The 18,243-nt window shown below is 38.0% G+C and overlaps 1 protein-coding gene across 1 annotated transcript; it reads right to left on the reverse strand.

The window, feature by feature from the left end:
* Window positions 1-1,109: 1,109 nt before the first annotated feature.
* Window positions 1,110-1,742, reverse strand: LOC140835377 (uncharacterized). Its single transcript, XM_073200869.1, has one exon. It carries the CDS (start codon window positions 1,740-1,742, stop codon window positions 1,110-1,112), a length of 633 nt encoding a protein of 210 aa, XP_073056970.1.
* Window positions 1,743-18,243: the final 16,501 nt, after the last annotated feature.

An 18,243-nucleotide genomic window follows, 5' to 3' on the forward strand; every position in this document is an offset into this window, starting at 1 on the left:
AATCCTCTTCTGATTCTAGAACTCTGGTCAAATTTTTCCTTAGGTTCAACATAACCCAGACCATAATGCATCCTTTTGTTCATCTGATTTACATTCCTTTCTACTGAAGCAGTAGGTACTTCTGGTTTCTGTACCACACTGGATTTCACAAAGTGAATATACTTCCCTTTGCACATATCCAGTTTTGGCTTAGTATTCGGTTCAGAAGTGCCTTCATTATTACAAAATCCGAGACCACTCCTGTCTCCAGATTGTTTTTGTAACTCTTGCATCTTTTCCAGTGAAATAGAGGACTTGTTCCAAGCATTTACCAGTAGTGATAACTTCTGGTTTTCAGAGAGCATCTTCTGGTAATCTGCTTTTGCTCTTTCATTCTCCGTTTTTAATTTACTCATCTCAACTTGTAAATCATTATATCTGTCTACTTGCAAGCAAGTTAACTTACTGTTCTGATCTTTTAAGTCCTGATTTTCGATCTTAACTTCCTCGAATGATTGAGAAAGTCTAGAATACTCTTCTACCATGTCGTGTAATGCTTTGACTAACTCAGTGCGTGTAAATTCATCTGAATCAAAGTCAAATACCTCTCCATATGTCGAGGTTGAATCAGTATTTGCCATCAGACATTTGATCTCATCTTCATCACTTTCACTCGAATGGCTTTCAGAACCAGAAGATTCAGAACTTGATTCTACCCATTTGGACTTACTTTCTTCTGCAATCATTGATTTCCTGTCTCTTCTGGTCTTTTTATCATTGCGTTTGACACCTTTCTTTCTCTGGTCATCCTTCTTTGGTTTTGGACAATCAACAATGAAGTGTCCAACTTTTCCACACTTAAAGCATGCCATATCACTAGGTGATGATTCCTTTTTGAAATTGCGATAGGGACTTTGAAATGTTCTATGATTCTTTCTCATGAATCTGGAAAACTTCTTAACAAATAATGACATTGCGTCATTGCTTATCTATTCAGCACTTCTCTCAGAAGTGTTCTCTAAAGCAGTAGCAGAAGATGAGCTTGGAGCAACTGTAGCAGTAGAGTTAGCAGTAGCTTTGGTTGGTGGATTTTCTAAGGGCTCTTCTCCACTTCGAACTTCAAGTTCAAACTAATATGCCTTTAAATCCGAAAACAACTCGTGTAGTTTTAACTTGTTGAGATCCCTGGAAGCTCTCATTGCCATTTTTTTGACGTCCCATTCTCTGGGTAGGCCTCTCATTACTTTTAATGCAATTTCTCTATTGCCAAAGTCTTTCCCAAGAGCTGAGAGTTCATTGATGAGACTGCTGAATCGTTCATAAAATTCATTCATAGTTTCTCCAGCCCTCATCTTCATATTCTCAAACTTCTGCATGGCTACAGACAGTTTGTTTTCCTTTTTTTCTTCGTTTCCTTCACAGATCTGAATTAATTTTTCCCAGATTTCCTTGGCAGTATGGCACATCTTGATTTTGCTGAAGGCATTTTTGTCGAGTGTCTTGTATAAAATGTCCTTCGCAACGTTGTCAAGATTGGCTTTCTTCTTGTCCTCACTTGTCCATTCATATCTTGGTTTTTCAAGCATCTGAGGTGCACCTTCGGTGATAGCAATAGCTGGATTTGGCTTTAGGATCTTTAATGGACCATCAGTGATGACATACCACATGTCATCATCTTGAGCCGCAAGATGAGCGTGCATTATGATTTTCCAATCATCGAAATCTTCTTTTGAGACCATTGGAACTTTGCTGAAATGATCCATGTCTGTTAAATATTTTTCAGAACAAGAATAACTCTGCTCTGATACCATTTTTTGAGGATCGGGTTGAGTTTAGAAAGGGGGGTTGAATAAACTCAATGGCCAACTTATTAAATTCTTTCGAATGATGTGCTAAAATCCTGTTAGAGATTTTAACGGTTCTTGTTCAAGTATAAAGACCAGCAGATCACAAGATAATGTACGGAAAACGATCTGTTGGTTAGTGGGTGAAAAATGATAAAGCCGAAAAGAAGTAGATAGCACAAGGTTTGTTTTTGGAAGTTCGAAGATGAATCTTCTATGTCTCCCCTTCTTCTGTTTCCAGAAGGTATCACTAAAAGACTTTGGTGAATACAGAACAACAATTGTACACACCCACTTCAATTGGACTTGCCCTTCGCCTATTGAAACTCTTAGCTTTACAACTCAACTTTTTGAATGATCTTAAATTCTGGAAAAGACTCTTTTCCAGTTACAAATTCTTCTATCAATGAATTGATGAAATAAATAGCTTAAGAAGATATAAATGAAGTAGCTAGCACAATATGATCTCAATAATCAACAGTATGAAATGAAGCGTGTGCTCCCTTTTTCAGTGTTGAGCTTCTTTAGATAACTGAAAGTTCTAACAATGCTCGAATGATGTTTTTCAATTCAGATTTTTGTTCAATACAGCGTTACTCTTCACAAAATTCTTCATCTCCATATATAGGCTCGATTCAACGTTCCAAAAACTGAACAACTCATTTATTTTTGGTGTTTCAGCTTTATTGCTTAAAATGGACCCTGCAGAATACATTAAAAGTAATCAGTCGCAGTTCATACAAAAAATGGTATATCGTCTTAAATGTTTTTGTATAGCATTTAATGGCATTTAATGAAGCAATAAATGCTGGTATCACGTTAATAGATCAACGGTAATATTTTGAGATACGCAAGATTCTGTTAGTGTATATTTCGAATTTTGTATCCTTCTAGTTCTGGTTTTAGCTAAGAAATTATTTAAGCAAGTTTTAGCGCGATACCAGTACTTCTGGTTTTACAACATCTACTGGTTCTACTGGTTTTGCACTAATCCAACATCTACTGGTATTTCCTTTGCATCTTCACAATAAATTTGATTCTAACAATTTCTTGTAATTTTTTTTATGTGGATAAAATATTCATTAAATAAAGTTAAAATAGTAAATTATTTTATACAATTTACATTTCCAAACACTTTTTAAATTTATATGAAAAAACACATATACCTAAATGAGTGAGGCGAATAGACTATGTATCACACAAAAGTAATTTTAATTTTAGCAACATGTAAATTTTATAAAATGTTTTGTTTTTTTGGACACCTCATCTGTCATGCAGCGACATAAACTTCGCCCACGGTGGCAGAAAAAAAACCACCATGTTTTGATAAAATTACTTTAGATACCAAAAACAATAAAAAAAAATAGGGCTATAATTTATTTCCATTTTGACATTAAAGATTAATTTATTTTCCTTATTCTTAATTTATTTATTTATCATTCTTCCATTCATTTTATTTTTTGCTAAGATAATTTTTCTTCAAAAATATAATTCATTGAGTTTTTGTTAGAATTCGAAATTGTGTTTAGAAATGGAGCTGAATAAACACTTTAAATATTATGCTAGATTTTGAAAACTTTAAACCATGTGAATAGCTAAAGTTGATTTTCCAATCAAGCTTAGTACGTAGAGCAACTAAACTGATATAGTCTAGAACAACTCAATATACAAAGTGAATGATATACTAAGATTAGATCAAATAGGTAAGTAAGTGACTGAAATAAATATGAGCAATAGTTTGTTTATGAAAGTTCAAAGAAAAATCTTCTATGTCTCACCTTCTTATGTTTCCAGAAGTATTCCACCAGAAGATTTGGTTAATATAATTCTTTGTACAAACCCACTTCAGCTTGATTCACCAACCTTATTGAGCTGAAACTTCTAGAAACTATTTGCTTAACTCAGTCTGTTCATAAACAACTTTGTGACAATTAAAATATTTCTCATGAAGCAATAAGGCTCAAGAATAAAAGAAAATAAGTGAGAACAAATAAGTGCATTGGATTATCTTTAATCGATCTGATACAACTTTATTGCATGCAAATCAACTTGAAATAAATCTTTAGAATATGTTGCTGATTTGGAGAATTCTTGAAGATAGATTTAGTGTAATAGTCGTCATTAATACATATGATTTATTCCCTTTTTATAGGATTACATTCAATGTTCATAAATATGGTTGGTATTAACAATTGTACTAGATGTCAGACAAACTTTCATGGAGTGTCACATATCCTGTCGTCTTCCTAAATATAGTACGGAGTAATTTCAAATTTTCTTGAACGCATAGCTGAAATATGCAACCAACATATGCTTTATTGTGTTGTCATGAGTCTTTACTGATTAAGTTCAGAATCTAACTGACTGTTGCACTCAGAGAATATTTTCAGATCAGTCCAAGTGCTCTAGACTAGTGTGATTCAACTTAATACATCGGGTTGTTGATTGTCATTAGATAAGTGTATTTCTATTATAGTCTTGTCAGATCGCATATTGATTTAGATTAGTTCAGTTTAGTTGTCCATTTCTGTCAATTCAGTTGAGTTGTCTGCGCTAATACGATTTCACTGAATTAGTTTAGTTTTATAGTAACCAAAACTTAAGTCCAATATGTGTCTTAATAATCTCTTATTTTTTGGTAATGTTAAACTTATCAGTATTTGAAAATATTAAGAAACACTCAAGATAATCTAAAATTTTACAGATGAAGTGATAAGAACTAAAAAGAAATGCAATGAAGCAAAATAAAATCTATCCTGAAAGATTGGTGAGATGAGTGTCTTGGTCGGTAACCTCTGCTTGAACTATTGTGTCAATCACTGCCATGTGGTTTCATGTGTTGAGAGGAAGAGTGGGAATGATAAGAGGACTTAACTTTTATGTGTCCTTAGTATTTCTTGTAACTTACTCTAGCTCTTTTGGGTTAAATTCCGATAATTTTTACCCTTTTTTGGCATCACCAAGCCCAGGTTGAAAAAAGACGATCACTTCAATGAGTCATGTGTCAATAGCCTCAATTTGTGAAGACAAGGAAGCTTTTGCTTGGTCTATTTGGCATGTGATTAACAACAAAATTTATCTAAGTCTTTCTAAGATCTGCCACTTGGCTGAAATGTTCATTAAAAACTTTGAGAACTTCGCCGATCTACGAGTTGATCTTTGTTTTGAACAACTCAAGATCCAGTGGTGAAGCCATCCAATCTGCTCACATATCGAAAATCTCGTTTTTTAGATTGTACAAGACTGATGCACCATATTCATATCACAAGTGTTCTGAACTTCAATGGAGTCATCACCCTGTTTGGATTCGTGAATTTTGGATGTGAACGAACTAAAGAGTTAGGAGGTGGTTCAATTTGCAACAAATCTTGTGATGTGCTGATGTGCAAATCAATATGTGGTTCAAACTGTTGGTAATATGGGATATCGTCAAACTGTTGGTCTTGACTGATCTGTAAAAAGTTTTGTCATATCAGCTTCATCTCGAAGCTCTTCTGGAGTAGATAAAGGATGAGCTTGGAACAAATTGTAAACTAAATCATCAATTGATGGCATTGGAGGTGCAGAAGAGGTTATATGATGTTTTTGTTCATTGTGCGTTGGTGGAATGAGTGAGGATGGATCAAGAGAAACTTCTGATGTTTTTATTTGTTGTAAGGGAATATCAAATGTGCTAATTGATTATGTAGATTGAATCACAATGGTCTGAACATCTTTTGCAGCAACTGCACTATCTATATTTTGCAATATGTCAACAATTGTGATTAGAGGAAATTCCCCAAAACTTGAAGAGAAGTGCAGAGGCTCTTAAGCTTCCTTCATCTGTTCATCATCTTGATGATTAAGTTGTTCTTCCAAATCCAACTGAACTGATTTGGTTTTTTCTTCTGGTTCGGTTAGAAGAAGAGGCAGTTTTAAATCTTCATTCAATACTCTTATTACAAAATCATCTCGAGCTATTGGACCATGTGGATCAAAATTCTCCATTTTCTTATTTGCAAGATTCTTAAAGTGATTTCTCTCATCGTATTGCTTATTTAGTGTGGAGATCATGGCTGCCACAATGTTGTAGAGAGAAGAGGATCAATTTATCTTGATGCCAAAAAAGATGGAGTTCAAATCGTTCAGCAGTGAAGGCGTCAAAATGAACCGGCATTGACAGTCAGTGACTTTGCTACAATGTCATAGAGTAGTGTGAATTCAATATTCATGTATTTCTTCTTGTAGAAGACTTGATTGGTGCTCCAGGTAATGAGAACTTGAAATCATTTCTTCAATATTGACTGAGGGCAGTTCAGTAAGTCCAATCAATCCTTTACAAGGCAGCCCAAATGTTTCAGTAAATAACTTTTGATCGAAGGAAATTTTCTGGCCTCCGATGGTTCATAGTGTTAGAGTAGATGCACTGCAAGCCAACTGTTAGCTGAGGATTTTATTGACTCAAATGTAATAAACAATCTTTATTTTAATATAATTCATTATTTTCATGGTTTGTTAATTCTTTATCTGTATACCCATGTTATCAGACATAGATAAAGACCTTGATTATACTTTAATACAAATGAATCGTAATTCGATGGTGAAACTCATTTGTAAACACTGTATGGTCTAAATTCGTTCCTAGTCGATTCAGCCGCCTAAAACATGGATAAAGGTCGCTTGAGCTCGAGACTAGCATATGTGATATTGTGTATTGCGTTTCTTGGTAAGGGCATAGAGATGTCCAAACATGCAGATGGGTAGTCATATGATGATTATACCGAACAACTCTCCCTCGGACTTTCCAAGTGGTTATCATTCATCGAGAGGATAAGTCCGTGGTTATGATTGTACACCATTAGTCCTTACGACCCGGGACAACATCGAGGCTCTATATGCTAGGACTGTGCTTTGACTCGTTTACCGGCTCCAGGAGAGTCATCAGGTGGCGAGATTGGGTATAGTTGCGACACATATAGGAGCCAATGCATTGTAGTCGGGGATTCACCTCTCGCCTACGGGTTTTGATATCCTATGTGATCTGATGTAATAATAGTGCATGGAATCTCTAGACATATTATGATATGTACGTTGGAGAAGGAGTTATCCAATAGTAAACGCGATGCCACTATTATAGTTATCACATAGTGATCGAATTAATATGCAACCCTCGATGAACCAATGGTTGCAGATTCGATCGGGATATATGAGATGAGGTGATCGTACTGTACGTTAATCATAATCGACTGGTTCTTGCAGGCACTATCAGTGATACCTAGGGGATCATGGGGCGATGCTACTAGACGCTCTTACCATAATCCGATGGATGCAATCATAAATGAGTTCTGACATTCTTGATCAAGGTGTTGATGAAAAGAATGAGGCTAACTAGGGTAAACCCGAATAAAGCATTATGTCCTGAATCACAATGAGTTGTGAACCCACAACTAGCTGTATCCCTATTCCATTGAGGGTCACACAAGCACTGGATCGTTTGTTCTTGTTGAGAGAATAAATTAAAGAAGTTGAATCTTTATTATACAGTAAATTTAAGGAGTTGAATTTATGATCATTAAATTTTGAGAGAATAAATTCAAGAAGTTGAATTTATAAAATTTGAGAATTTAATTTATTAAATTCAAATGTTGGGTTTATTAGATATTAAATTTTGGAGGTGATATAAATTCAAACAGTTGAATTTATAATTTAAAAAATAAATTCAAATGTTGAATTTATAATGAATTTAATTAATTAAGCACAAAAGTTGAGTTGATTAAATATTAAATTAAAATTGGTGGTGATTATGTTTAATGAGCTTGTAGGAGTACAAGTCCAACATACTAAATAATTAAAGTTTAATGGACTTTGATTAAATTAATTAAACTAGTTTGACTAGCTTAATTAATTAATCATGCCCATTAATATTAATTAGATGTATTAGGTCATGGGTTAATTATAAATAAGAGTTGAGAAGTCAAAACCCTAGCCCCCATCCACCATATTTTTGAGAACCACTCTTCCAAAAGAAAAAAAAATCGGCCACCTCTTTTGAGAAAGAAGTTTGGGTTGTCTCTAAAACTTTGATCTCCTACGTAAAATCTCTTTCATATTCTCTAGTGCAATTTGGAAGAGGATCAAGCGATCTAGTCGTGGACTTAATAGGAGGAATCAAACAAGGATATCATCGAAAAAAGTTCGTAGGGATTCATCAAGAGCTAATCCGATCATACCGAATTAGTTGAAGCCAAGTGATTTAATTCACAAAGTTATAATTTTCAACTCCCTATAAATGTTTATGATAAAACCAAACAAGTTCCCAAACATAAATATTTTGATTGTCAAAATAAAATAAAAATTTGAAACTTCCGCTGCGTTTGGAGCACGAGAAAACCGAGATCCAACAGTGGTATCAGAGCCAGGTTTTTTCAAAACGTATGGATTTGATATTGATTAATTTGTTTTCAACCACACAAGAAAATTATCAGAAAAAATTGATGCACTATCAAAATTATTTTTTTTCAGAAAAAAAAAATTTCGTATCTGCCCGAAATTGTTCCGGGCAGACCTGCACGCATGGCAGTACACGCTCAGCGCGGCGCTCTGCACGCCGTAGAGCGCCGCGCTGCCCTGCGCGCACATGAGTGGCGACACTGCACGAAACGTTCGGGCGGCGGGCAGGCAGCAAGGAGCGCGCATGGCAGCACACGGCGTGCGGACGCCTGTGCGCACCCTGCGCGCACATGAGTGCCGCCACTGCGCGAAACGTTCGGGCGGCGAGCGGGCAGTGAGGCGGCTGCCCGGGATCGTCTCGAGAAGCGTGCTGAATGGTGGGCTTGAATTGTTTGGACCCAGGGTGAAATTTTCTGATTTTTCAAATTTTTGGGTAAAATTGATATTTTTTGAAACGTAGTTCAATTTTTATTTTGGAAAATTAAAAATTTTCTTGTAAAATAAATAATTAGAATACGATTTTAATTATTTATGGTAAAATTGAGTTTAACAAGAAATCAATTATTATTGATTTAATTGGAAATTAAATAAAAGTGTTTATTTAATTTATTAAATTCTTTAATAATTATGGTAGTTAGTGATAAAATTATTATATATTTGATTTATCAATTAATTAAATTGTTTAAATAAATTGATGTTAATATTTGATGGTGGGCCCGATGAACGAGATGAAGACATGTAAAATATTTGAAGCTCTTGTAATAGTTGCATTTGCATCCCTGCATTCACCTAGTTTTTGGACCTGGATCCATGTATGGCTCACATGGATCTAATAGTGTTGGCAGTCGATCATCCTTATTTGTTGTTGAATGTCATATTGTGATATATGCGATATATAGTAGTATGCATGTATGTATATTATTAAATAATATAGTTGCATAAATCCGACAAACATACTGATGCGATCATGGTAGGCCAAGCCCCAAGGGAAGCATGGGATCCTTTGGAGTTGTTGAAAGGACGAATCACGAGGGGGTGAATGATGAAATTCAAGGACGCATCGCATGGGCTTATGAGCAAAGAAAAAGAACGTACAAGCGAGGTGCAGAGTGCGGAAAGCTTCATGATGCATGGGAGTACGTTTGGGGGTCAAAGGAATATTATTTAAGCATATTTTTGAAGGACCGAGGCTACACGGACCCAAGCGCGGACCTGTACACGGGTCCGTGTCCATTACACTCAAGAATGAAGAATTCAGAGTTTACATGAACCCGAGTACGGACCTGTACACGGGGTTCGTGTCCTATGTTTCTCCGCAAAGACAATGTCTACACGAACCCCCTTCCGGACCTCTACACGGGGTCCGTGTACTAGGTGGTTTGGCGAGAATATTTTCTTTCTTTAGGGTTTTAATTTGTTTGGTAACTAGATATTGTTATCCTTTTTTATATGTAAAGGGGATTGATCGAGCAAAACTTGCACTGTGAAATCTTTAATAAAAATGTGGTTTTATATGCTCAAAAATTAATCGCAAGTACACGATGTCAAGTAATAGTATAATATACGTGAGTACGAGTATCGTTTCACTGAAGACTGTGTTTGACAATTATTATTTTTAATTATTAAATCTTTAGCAACGAAAATTGGTTGATTGATTATTACTCTGATCAAATAAACATGTAAATAAAATTATTCAAGAATTGATTAATGAAATCGAATGCCTAAAATGGTTGATTAAAAAGTCAATGAGAAATGAATTTGTTGAGAATATCGGTTCACCTACCCCTCGTTAATTAATTAATTCGTTCGATATTGATTATATGCTTCCGTACAGGATTTCCTATTCAATTGAACATACTCTCTCGAGCTATGCCAAACTAATTCTACTCAATAAAGTAATTAAATTTCTTTAATTATTTATCAAGAGTGAATCGCATGTCGATCAATGAAATCCCCTAGTTTTCGACCCTTAGGACTATGACTATCGGCGCGTATCCAATTTCATATGTCTATGTAAATTGTAGATCCACGGGTTATACTACTCGTTCCTATCACAAGTTATTCTCTCGAACTCACTCGCAATATAAAAACGTTGTTAAAGTTAGCTACACTCTAACAACACGATAAAAAAAATAGTATGATCAAGAATAACGCAACGATCGAAATGTGAATTGATTCAAATCAAAGTTCGGGGTAGGATCCCCTTAAATCCCAACAAATAATTAAAATTTAGCTACTCGAATTCATAACAAAAATAAACAAAACAAAGTTTGAATGATAAAAACTAGATTAGAAATATTAGTCGTGACGAAAATGCGAGGAATGACGCCCGGAAATCTTCAAATCTTTAAATCCAAGCGCAAAAGTTCTCTCCAACTTGTGGCGGCTGCTACAATGAAGTCTGAATGCCTCCTATTCATCCCCTCAACCCTTCCATATCATCCATATCCCCAAATAAGGTAAGGAATCAGACAAGAAATCTTCCCAAAATTAGGTGGCGCTCGGGCGGTAGAATATTACCGCTCGAGCGCCACACCTTCTGTAATTTTGCTTGGGGCATGCTGCAGTCGTGCTCGGGCACGGTGGAAAATTACCGCCCGAGCGCTGAGTCTTCTATAAGTTACGTTCTCGGAAAGAATTTCTCGCGCTCGAGCGGTGGAATATTACCGCCCGAGCGCCATCCTCTCTGGAGATTTGTAGCTCGGATCACCTCTCGCGCCCGAGCTGTATAATTTCACCGCTCGTGCGCCAGCCTTTTTGCCATTTTCTTCTTGGCTTGCGCACTTTGCTCCAGATTCGATTTTCCGGTCATTTTTCCTGCAAATTTGTCACACACAAGTGAGACACTATCAAATGCAAATGTTTACTCTAAAATAAACAAAATGTAAATGAAATGTACGCATGCACAATGCAAACACACACAAACTAATGCAATAAAACATGTAAAAACCACGTCTATCAACCCCCTCATACTAACCTTTTACTTGCCCTCAAGTAAAATAAGTTACAGACTACAACTAAAACATGAAACAAACACAAAGTGAACGTATTAAAATAACTAGATTGATGGTGAAGTAGCACACTGACATCGCCTGCCTCAGCGGGTTTGTGAACCACATCCAGTTAGTCAAAACACACATCCATTAATATCCCCTTCAAAACATCACACAACATTTGTACTTTTCCAAAAGTGTGGTCGTCTGTGCTGTGGATTTTTCTAGCTTGTGTTTCAGACAGTATTATTTGCAAATCATGTGGGTCGCTGAATCGACAAGTCAACACAAGTTTCTATTTTCTGAGTCCTGTTTCTATTTGGGGCCAACCAGTAAACACATAAAGTGGTAGAGTTTCATAGTTTAACAACAAAATGTAGGGAGTCAATAGCCATAAGTGCTCAAGTGGTTCAGAAAGATGGGGAGTACGTAGATCATTTTCACTATGCACTTGTCAGAAATTTTCTCTGACATCCCTCAACCCTTACATCTCCATCTTTTAGCCTTGTGATAGGATTTCATCCCTTTTGGGCTCTCCCTCACCTTACATCCCCTTTATTATTCCATTTTTTTAGAGCATAGTTTTCTCATGCGTACTCCTTAGGCTTTGGATATAGGGTATGTTTATTTATCTGCATATGAATGAATTTTTAGGTCCTATGCATGATTGGATGAAGGATGTTTGAGGAATACTTTTGATTTTCTACTTGAGTTCATGCTACTGGTTAGTCACTGATTTCCACAGGTAATCATTCAAGTTCTACTCGCATCTTATGTTTCTCCAGTTCCTCTCACAGATTATTTTGAACTTAACTGTCATTGACACCACTATCAACATCCACTATATGTGCATAAACAAAATTCAATGCACCAGGGGATTCATAACGAGTGATAAGACTAAGCAACATGCAGTTCATTTAGCCCAAAATCATCATTGCCTACCAATTTACTAATTTCACCATCAATTGACACTCATGCAAGACAAATACGAAACACGACCCCCTCATACTAAGGTGTGCAATGTCCCCATTGCACAAAAGACCAAAACACATAAGTGCAAACACGAATGCAGACACAGAAAAAAAATAATTAATGCAAAATAAATGCCAGGTAAGAAATAAAACAGAAAGCAATAAAAGAAACTCAAATAAAAATGCGAAAAAAGGGGAAACAGTGAACTCCCCTGATCAAGGCTCATCCCCTTCGTGATCCGGTGGTGGCACTCCGGTGGCATCCCCTTGCGAAAGATAGTCACACTGAAACTGCGGAAGTGGTGGTATGGTCCCTGGATCTACGCCCTCGTGGATGAGCATAGTGCGCATCATGGAGTCGAGATGGGCAAGTTGTGTCGCCACGTTGGCGTTGACCTGCTCCTGGTGAGCCATGAAGGCAAGGCTCTCGTCCATTTTGTTCTTCTGAGTGCGCCTGCGGGGTTGTGGGCGACGAGGGATGACGGTGCTTGATCCACCCGCCTCCTCCTCCTGAGTGGGGAAGTCGACGTGTCGTTTTGCCCTCTTCCGTTGTAAGTCATCTACAAAAATAGCCTTCATCGGCTGCAACCACTCCTCATCATCACGGAATACAACTACTCCCGCCCTCGCACACAATTCAGAGATGATGGTGGGGAAGAATAGAACGACATGACTATTGTGAGCACTCAACATCATCTGAGAATTTATAAGTTTGCCCACATTTATGTTGTATCCAGCAGTCAAAGCATACAGGAGCACCGCCCGCTCTTTTTGCACCTCGCTCTTATGCGAGACCGGCATCATCCGGCGGGCCACAAACAGATACCAAAGGAAAATCCTCGCTTTCAAATACTTCTCGTCAAAGCAGCTTGGCGGTCCGCCCAATGGTTTCCACATTGCGCCGGGATGGCTCAGCTCTGCGAGGATCATATCATAATCAAGGTTGGTGCCCAATGTCTAGAATTGAGAGTCATTCACTTCCGCCGTTTCTAATATTGTGTTGATCGTAACAGAGTCACATGGGACTAGTCGACCCCTAACAAAGACCCTACCATCTTTCCCTTTCGCCGTATTCGCATAGAATTCTCTAACAACTGAAACTACCACCGCCTTGGGTTGAGTCCCAAATTATCCTCATCCACGCCATTCCAAATCCACAAGAGGCCCTAAATGTCTGTGCTCAAATTGTCTACGGAATCCCCTCTCGGCTATAGGGTTTTTGTGAATCTTAGCATGATCGTATCTAACCCTAGCCGTCTCACTCACAAACCGATGTCTGTCAAGGGACGAAGATGAAGAGAAGGAACCTCGTTGTTTCTTGGGAGCCATGGGGGTGTTGATGTAGATGGTGCTTTGAATGGAGAATATGACCGGAGAGAGATGTTATTGCTTCCTAATGAAGATTGCGCCTCGTTGCCGGAGAATGGAGTGGAGATTGAAGTGCCTGCATAGTAAAATCGAAAAGGGGGGTGAGAGGGTTGTGAGGGTTGGAAGGATTTCAGAATGAAAAAAGGGAAAGGGAATTTAAATTTTTTAAACGCAGGCACGCTCGAGCGGTAGAAAATTACCGCTCGAGCGCCAAGTTCTCTGAAATTCTGTTTTGCGAAATGAGTGTTTGCGCTCGAGCGGTAGAAAATTACCGCCCGAGCGCCGAGCTCTCTGGAAATTTTTGAAATAAGTTGTCGTGCTCGAGCGGTAGAAAATTACCACTCGAGCGCCGAGCTCTCTGGAAAATTGACACCCTTTTTTTTAAATGAAAACAAACCAATAAAAATAAATAGGACATAACTAACATAAACAAAATATCGAAGTAAATGCAAGATAAGGGAAAGAGAGGTAGTTCTCAATTTATAGTCGAGAGATCGACTGTCGGTCAGTCTCAGTTCGGATTGTCTTGGAACCGGGTGATTCCAAGTGGTGGCTCCATCATGCCACTCATGTAGTGCTTTAGGCGCTGGGAATTGACCGTAAATGTCTCATCCTTGCCTGTCTTGCAATTCTGCAGCCCTCGATGGGTAAACTTTAGAAATCACTAATGGACCAGACCATCGCGACTTCAACTTTCCGGGAAATACTCGCAATCGGGAGTTGTAGAGCAGGACGTTTTCACCTTCCTTGAATTCCCTATCAACGATCCGCTTGTCATGAGCCTTCTTTGTTTTCTCCTTGTATGACAGTGCAAGATCATATGCCAAGTTCCGGAATTCCTCCAACTGATCCAGTTGTAGCAAACGTTGTTCACCTGCATCAGTAAAATTAAAGTTCAATGCTTTTGTGGCCTAGTATGCTCGATGCTCTAACTCTACAGGTAAATGACATGTTTTACCAAACAACAACCTATATGATGTAGTGCTTATAGGTGTTTTAAAGCAGTCCTACATGCCCAAAGAGCATCATCTAACCTCATAGACCAGTCTTTCCGACTCACAACTACCACTTTCTCTAAAATCTTCTTGATCTCTCGGTTAGACACTTCCACTTGACCACTCGTCTGGGGGTGATAGGAGGTAGAGATCTTATGTGTGACACCAAATTTGCTCAAAAGTTTTTCAAAGAGTTTGTTGCAAAAATGAGTGCCACCATCACTAAAGATTGCTCGTGGTGTCCCAAACCTGTTAAAAATAATTTTCTTTGAAAATTTCAGGACAACTTGAGCATCATTAGTGGCATATGCTTCTGCTTCTACCCACTTAGACACATAGTCGACCGCCACCAAAATATATTTTTTGTGAAAGAGCTGGGAAACGGTCCCATGAAGTCTATCCTCCACACATCAAAAACCTCACACTCAATGATATTATTCAAAGGCATTTCATGAAGGTTGGAGATGTTACCTGTCCGTTGGCATTTATCACAGGCTATCACATAAGAACGAGCATTTTTAAAGAGGGTTGGCCAATAAAAGCCACATTCAAGTATGTTCGATGTTGTCCTTGTTGGTCCAAAATGACCACCTACCTCACGGTCATGGTAGTGGTTGAGAATTTGACCGAACTTTTCCTCCGCAACACACCTTCTGATCATAGAATCTTCACATATTTTGAACAAAAAGGGTTCCTCCCAAAAATAATATTTCACGTCCGAAGAGAATTTATTTCTTTGGTGAAATGTTAAATTGGGGGGGGGGGGGGGGGGGGGTGGAGGTGAGCCTGTAACAAGAAAGTTAGCAAAATTTGCATACCAAGGACAATGTTTCACCTCAAACAGTTGCTCATCAGGAAACCAATAATTGATAGCATGATCTACACAGTTCTTACTAATAAGCACCAGTCTAGACAAGTGATCTGCTACGCCATTCTCAACACCCTTCTTATCTTTTTTTCTAAATCAAATTCTTGTAACAACAAAATCCACTGAAATAAGCGTGGCTTTGCATCTTTTTTAGCAAGTAAATATTTCAATGCCGAGTGATCTGTGTAAACAATTACTTTGGACAAAATAAGGTACGAATGAAATTTGTCAAGCGCAAACACTACTGCAAGTAATTCCTTTTCAGTTGTTGCATAATTCAATTGAGCCTCGTCCAGGGTCTTACTTGCGTAGTAAATTGTATGAAATAACTTGTTTTGACGCTGGCCAAGCACAGCCCCCACTGCAGTATCACTAGCATCACACATGATCTCGAAGGGTAGATCCCAATCTGGTGCCACCAAGACAAGAGCCGTCACCAAGCGCTCCTTCAAATCTTCGTATGCCTGTAAGCAGTCAGAATTAAAATTAAAGGGTACATCTTTCATAAGTAAGGAAGATAGAGGTTTGGCAATTTTAGAAAAATCTTTAATAAAACGCCAATAAAAACCGGCGTGGCACAGAAAACTTCGAACTCCCTTTATAGATGTCGGAGGTGGTGAGTTCTTGATAACTTCCACTTTTGCCTTATCCACCTCCATCCCAAGCGGTGATATCTTGTGCCCCAACACTATGCCTTCTTGTACCATAAAATGACACTTTTCCCAATTCAGTACCAGGTTTGTCTACTCGCATCTCATCAACACCACCTTCAAATTCTGCAAACAGTTATCAAAAGAAGAGCAAAAAATCGAGAAGTCATCCATAAAAATTTCAAGAAAAGTTTCAATCATATCATGGAGTATAGCAGTCATGCAGCGCTGAAATGTAGCAGGGGCATTACACAAACCAAAGGGCGTTCATCTAAAAGCAAAAATGTCATAAGGACAAGTGAAAGTGGTTTTCTCTTGGTCCTCAGGCGCAATCATAATTTGGTTATATTCTGAATACCCATCCAAAAAACAATAAAACTCATGACCCGCTAACCTCTCAAGCATTTGATCAATAAGGGCAGTGGAAAGTGATCTTTACGGGTAGCATCATTTAATTTCCTATAGTCGATGCATACACGCCATCCCGTAACTGTCCTAAGTGGGTATTAATTCATTTTTTTTATTTGTGATCACAGTTATCCCACCTTTTTTCGGCACACACTGAACATGACTTACCCATGCACTATCAGATATATGATAGATAATACCTGCATCAAGGATTTTGATAGTCTCTGCTTTTACTACCTATTGCATCTTTGGATTTAATCTTCTCTGAGGTTGCACAAGAGGTGAGTAATCGTCTTCCATCAAGATCTTGTGCATGCAGACTGATGGGTTGATCTCTTTTATGTCCGTCACTTTCCACGCAAAAGCACTCTTGTGCCTTTTCAAAACTTTCAACAGTTTGTCCTCCATCAAATCTGTCAAAATAGCAGAAATAATGACAGGTAAAGTGTTATTTTCACCTAAGTATACGTACTTTAGGTATGGAGGCAATGGTTTGAGCTCAAGCGTCGGTGGCTCCTCCAGGCTTGCCTTCTGAGGCATCAAATCTATTCGATCTCCTAAGTCCTCTAGTCTCGTCCTTATTGGTCTCTTCCATGGCTGGTTGGCATTGAAGTATGCCACTATTTCGGATTTCTCTTCGTCCAATTCATCTTCTCTCAGTTCAGTAGTGAGAGTGGCTTCCAAAGGATCTCCAATAGCACCATGCACATAGTTGGACATAAGAGCATCAAAAGCATCAATTCTATAATAACTATCAGAGTGCAGTGTGTGCTTGAGTGCATTAAAAACATTGAAAGTGATCTCCTCTTCTCCCACTCTCAATCTCAGCTTCCCTTCTTGCACGTCAATTAGGGCCTTGCCAGTTGCAAGGAATGGTCTCCCCAAAATCAAGGGCATCTCCACATCCTCCTCCATGTCAAGTACCACAAAATCTGCAGGAAATAAGAATTTGTTCACCTTTACCAAGACGTCCTCTATGATCCCTCACGGGTATTTGACAGATTTGTCTGCTAGTTGCAAGGACATCCTTGTTGGCTTAGCTTCTCCTAATCCGAGCTTCATAAATACAGATAAGGGCATAAGATTAATATTTGCACCAAGATCACACAAAGCTTTGTGAAAAACAACATCACCAATCATGCAAGGAATAGAAAAACTCCCTGGGTCTTTTAGTTTTGGTGGAATTTTGTTTTGCACCAAAGCAGAGCAATTTTCCGTTAAGTTTACCGTCATGTTATACTCTAACTTCTTTATCTAATATTTCTTTAAAAAATTTAGCATAACTAGGCATTTGCATCAAAGCATCGGCAAAAGGAATATTGATATGAAATTTTTTAAATACCTCAAGAAACTTACCGAATTGTGTATCTAGTTTTGCCTTTTTCAGTGCTGCAGGAAAAGGTGGAGGAATAACAATTTTAGATTGTGCAGTTGGTGCTGGTGTTGAGTTGGAAGACTTACCTTTTGATGACTCAGTCTGTTCACCTTGTGCTTGTGTTTTTTCTGTTCCTCTGGCCTCTAAGATCTTTCCACTCTTCAACTCGATGGCCTTCACTTGCTCTTTTGGATTGTCTCTGTGTTACTTGGAAAGGTGCCCGGCTCTCTATTTGTTATCATCTTTGCCAACTGTCCAATCTGATTCTCTATCCTCTTTATTGACGCATCTTGATTTTGGAGTCTAGTTTGAGTGGACGAGATAAACTTAGACATCATCTCCTCCAAATTGGATTTCTCTTCT

The sequence above is a fragment of the Primulina eburnea genome, chromosome 6 (genome assembly GCF_022965805.1).
Source record: "Primulina eburnea isolate SZY01 chromosome 6, ASM2296580v1, whole genome shotgun sequence".
Classification (NCBI taxonomy): Eukaryota; Viridiplantae; Streptophyta; class Magnoliopsida; order Lamiales; family Gesneriaceae; genus Primulina; species Primulina eburnea.

Coding starts and splice junctions, on each gene's coding strand:
- LOC140835377 (XM_073200869.1), bottom strand. CDS start 1,742: ATGGATCATTTCAGCAAAGTTCCAATGGTCTCAAAAGAAGATTTCGAT.